This window comes from Ceratosolen solmsi, unplaced genomic scaffold (genome assembly GCF_000503995.2).
Source record: "Ceratosolen solmsi marchali unplaced genomic scaffold, CerSol_1.0 scaffold30, whole genome shotgun sequence".
NCBI classification, from domain to species: domain Eukaryota; kingdom Metazoa; phylum Arthropoda; class Insecta; order Hymenoptera; family Agaonidae; genus Ceratosolen; species Ceratosolen solmsi.
Genome location: NW_011948421.1, coordinates 8,729,982 through 8,734,459, shown reverse-complemented (window position 1 = coordinate 8,734,459; position 4,478 = coordinate 8,729,982). Strand labels below are relative to the sequence as shown.

Sequence of the window (4,478 nt, the reverse complement as noted above, 5' to 3'; positions counted from 1 at the left end):
ACTTCAACATGGAGCAGATCCAAATATTAGAAATACAGAAGGTAAAACTGCTTCTGAATTAGCTGATCCTATAACAAAACTAGTTTTAGCAGGAGAGTATAAAAAAGATGAATTGTTAGAAGCTGCCCGTTCTGGAAATGAAGAACGTTTATTGGAACTTTTAACTCCATTAAATGTAAATTGTCATGCTAGTGATGGGCGCAGATCTACACCATTGCATTTAGCTGCTGGATATAATCGATCTAGAATTGTTCAAATTTTGTTGCAAAATGGTGCTGATGTACATGCCAAAGATAAAGGGTAAGTGTGAGTTTCATTATTATATTATAGGAATATATTTCAATTTTATTAAATGATTTAAAAATATCTATATAATTAAATTAAAAATTTTCATTTAATATATTAGTATTATTATATAAAACTATATTATTTTTAAAATTAAAGCATGATGATTAAAATAATTTTGTTAATGTATATTGATTTATTTTAAAATATGTAAATATGTATAGTAAAATTAAGAAATGAATATTTTGAACTCAAATTCAATAATTATAGTAACGGTTATATTTTAATATTAATAAGTTTTTTTATTAACATTTTATTTATGAATGTTTTTATAAATAATTAGTTAGATACTATTAAAAAGAATAAGTATTAAAGTTAAACTGCTTTATACTATATATTACTATTATAATGTTTACATATTAGTTAGATGTATTGGTAATCTTATGAGAATTTTAGGGGTTTAGTACCATTGCACAATGCTTGCTCATATGGCCATTTTGAAGTAACTGAAACATTACTAAAACATGGAGCAGCTGTAAATGCAAGTGACCTCTGGGCATTTACTCCATTACATGAAGCAGCTAGTAAATCAAGAGCTGAAGTATGTTCTCTTCTTTTAAGTGAGGGTGCTGATCCAACCCAATTAAATTGTCACAATAAGAGTGCTATTGATGTGGCTCCATCATTAGAACTTCAAGAAAGATTAGCATGTAAGTTGCAGAATCAATTTTTAATTCAATATTAGTAGGTATTTTTTAATGTTTTAATAATAATTAACGTGCTGCCCAAAAAACAAATTATGTAATTGAATTACATTAAAATAATTAGAAAAAATATAGCTGCAGTGTTATATAATATTAATAAATGAACATGAACACTCAATATAACTTGCAAAAAATTAATTTATAAATTATTGGCATTTTTACAAATATTTTTTAATGGACGGAAGGTAAAGTTTGAGTAATGTAAATAGTGTTAGCATAAAATAAATATTAACCATATTTTATATTGTACTATAGTAATATTGTTACTATGACCTTAATTTTAACTATCATTTTAAATAAATGAAAGAAATATTAAAACAGCTTCAGGAAGTGAAATTGCAGCTAAACTAATTATAATGCTTATTTATTGAAATTGATATTTTTGGGATATAACATCATAGAATTGATCTATATAGTCTACAAAATCACCATTTTTTTATCCCTGATTAATAGAAAAACCAACAATCGGTTCATTCATCTCATTACTTCTGCTTATTTAAGAAAAATTCACATTGGTGACCGAAATTGTTGAATAAATGTTTGATAAATGAAGATTAATTTGATCACAACAAAATTTTTATAGTGTAAATTATCAAAAATTACCAAAATTTGGAGGATATAATTGCAACTGCCCGTCGTACTTGCAGTAAAGTTAAGCAAAATTACTCGCGAACAGTAAAATTGGACACATTGAAAATCTGTGATTACCCACGTATTTATTACTTCATTGACGTATGGTTTGAAAACATTATAAACATCTCGAGTTATCTCATTCAATAAACAATGCAATTCAGTTAATGGGATTAATAGGTAAGATCTGAAAAGTAACAAAAAATATTTGGCTACATTCAAAGAAAAAAAATAATCTTCATAAATGATATTACTGGTTCGTGATATAAAAATAAATTATTTTTTAATAGTCTGTATTTAAAAAACAAACTCGAAGTTTAGAAATAATAGATTATCAGATAAGAATATAACGATTTATTAGCATGAATTGTAAATCGTTTATAGTTAAATATTTTGGAATTTAGAAACCCATAATTGTTATCAACTTGGTATAATTTTTTATTTCTAATACATTAATCATACTGCTACCGAAATTAAGTAGTAATTGCGCAAGACTATCATTAGTGTCAGATAGTAAAATAGTAAACAGGTATAATAACAAACGGGGATCTTATAAAATCATAATCGATTTTACACAGGTTCAACACTAAGTTACTTATGATATAGAATCTTTAAACCAATGGAGAGACCGGTTCTAAAAAAAACTACCAATGAAAACGTTACAGTAAAAAATTACAGTAAAAAATTTACTGCATTTTTCCATTATACGCGGAGGAGGCTACGAAAGACAGTGTTTACGTAATAGGCTGACAACAATCACCAATATTGAAATAAACTCTTTAGAATAAAGAAGCTTATTTGTTTCATGTATATAATTATACATATATGTATTTATATTAATATTTCATTTAGTATATGTTTAGATAATTCGTTTAAATAATTTTTTAATATTGTAAATTTATGTCTACGTAATATGTAGCATAAATTAGTGTTTTTTTAAATAGTTTTGCATTTTACCTATAATAAGTTAGAGTATTTTTATATATTAAATTGTATATTTTTTTTAACGAAAGTATATAATTTTATCTGAAATCTTACAACTTGTGGCTCATTCTTTTGATTTTCAAATCATTCTTTTTACATTTAAATATGTACATTATTTACAATTATGTATATGTCATCATTACAAACATGTATATGATTTACAAGATTGTAAATGTTATAAAAAAAAAAAAATAGATACAACTTTCAAAGAAAATCGTAAAAAGAATATTCTATCAGTTGCAGGCTTTTTTCAAAGCCAATACTAAAAATCAATTAAATATGCTAAGGAAATAGAGTTGAGGAACCGAGGTATTTATTTTATCTTTGATAATCACAAGCTGGTAAAGAAATATTTGCAGCCGAACTATTATGTATTTCTTTTTAAGATGATAGACTATATTTGATAGCAGAGAAATACAGAACAGGAGAGCAAAGAATAAATTTACCCATATTAAGATCTTAGATATGCTCTAATATTAATGTATATTACAAAGAACTCAAAACTATCGACGAAAGTGGTGTCATATATAGTTGCTCTAATAAATAGAAGGAATGGTGACACGTTTTAAGTCCTACGAATTGCAAATAATACGACAATGTAGAAGGTTCCTTACGCTATCGAAGCGTCATAAAACTAAATGAGTTAACATACGATGATGTATATATTTTGAGAAACAAGCATCTACGGTATAACTGAAAAAAAGTATAAACACTTTAAACGTATGCTGCACCCTTTTTAATTCCAAAAAATGTACCGACATGAATTGTATTGGAATCTATTTCAACATTATAGAAACAATAATAATAATAATAATAATAATAATATATATAATACGCGAATGAATGTACAATACAATAAAACAACGCCTGCATAAATAATATTGTTCATGCCAGAAACAATATAGGCTTAAAGCGATTATGCTAAATGAAAAAGAGACGCTTATACAAGACATTAAGATTTAATATGCACGTTATATTAAAATGTGCATGGATACTAAACTTAACATTGTACCATTATATTTATATATATTTTGTTATTTCTTTTTAAATTTCGAAATAAATTTATAATAAATTTTCTTATCTTTTGAGCATCTCTTTAAACATACTCTTACTTTGGTCTTTGTTAGATAAATGAAATATATAAATTACAACCGAAAAATTATTTTAATTTAGAGCATTCTTTTGTATTTTTAAATATAATTATTATTTATCCATTAAAACTATAAGTAACTATGACTCAATATAATTAATATAAATTTGAAACCGATCAGAGTATATTTAATTTTTAAGTAAAATCCCTAAACTCTTTACAGTAAATTCAGATTCCAACTTGAACAATTGAAACCAAGAACAATTAAACTCAATTATAAAGTAACTAAAATATAATTAAACTGAACCTGGTATACAAATTCATTTATTTTTAGATCTATGTTCGTCTTAACTTTGGTACAGCAAGTGAGCTTGGGTATATATTTTAATTGTTGTATAAACAAACACTGACAGGTTAGCTGATGATTTATAATGTTGCAAGAAGGATGTATTATGTGATTATGTGCAGGAAATTAAGTCCTATATATTGCTACATAACATTTTTCTTGTATGGCTTTTTAAATAAGTGAAATTCATGTAGTAGATTTTTAATTAAGTAGTAATCAATTAAATAATGAGAGCATGACTCCCTATTAATAGTATCATTTAAAAAAATAATTACAGATGAGTATAAGGGTCACTGTTTACTGGATGCCTGCAGGCAGGCTGATCCGACGAAATTGAAGAAGTATCTGTTACCAGAGGTAGCCAATTTCAAACATCCCT

General features: G+C 25.5%; 1 protein-coding gene across 1 annotated transcript in view; it reads left to right on the top strand.

The window, feature by feature from the left end:
* Tnks (tankyrase) overlaps positions 1-4,478 on the top strand; it is an 11,394-nt gene that overhangs the window by 1,095 nt on the left and 5,821 nt on the right. Inside the window, exons 3-5 of the mRNA XM_011498793.1 lie at positions 3-300; positions 742-995; positions 4,377-4,478. The exon at positions 4,377-4,478 is cut by the window's right edge and continues 235 nt beyond it. Of these exons, the coding sequence (XP_011497095.1) occupies positions 3-300; positions 742-995; positions 4,377-4,478 (654 nt within the window). The remainder of the gene's footprint in view (positions 1-2; positions 301-741; positions 996-4,376) is intronic.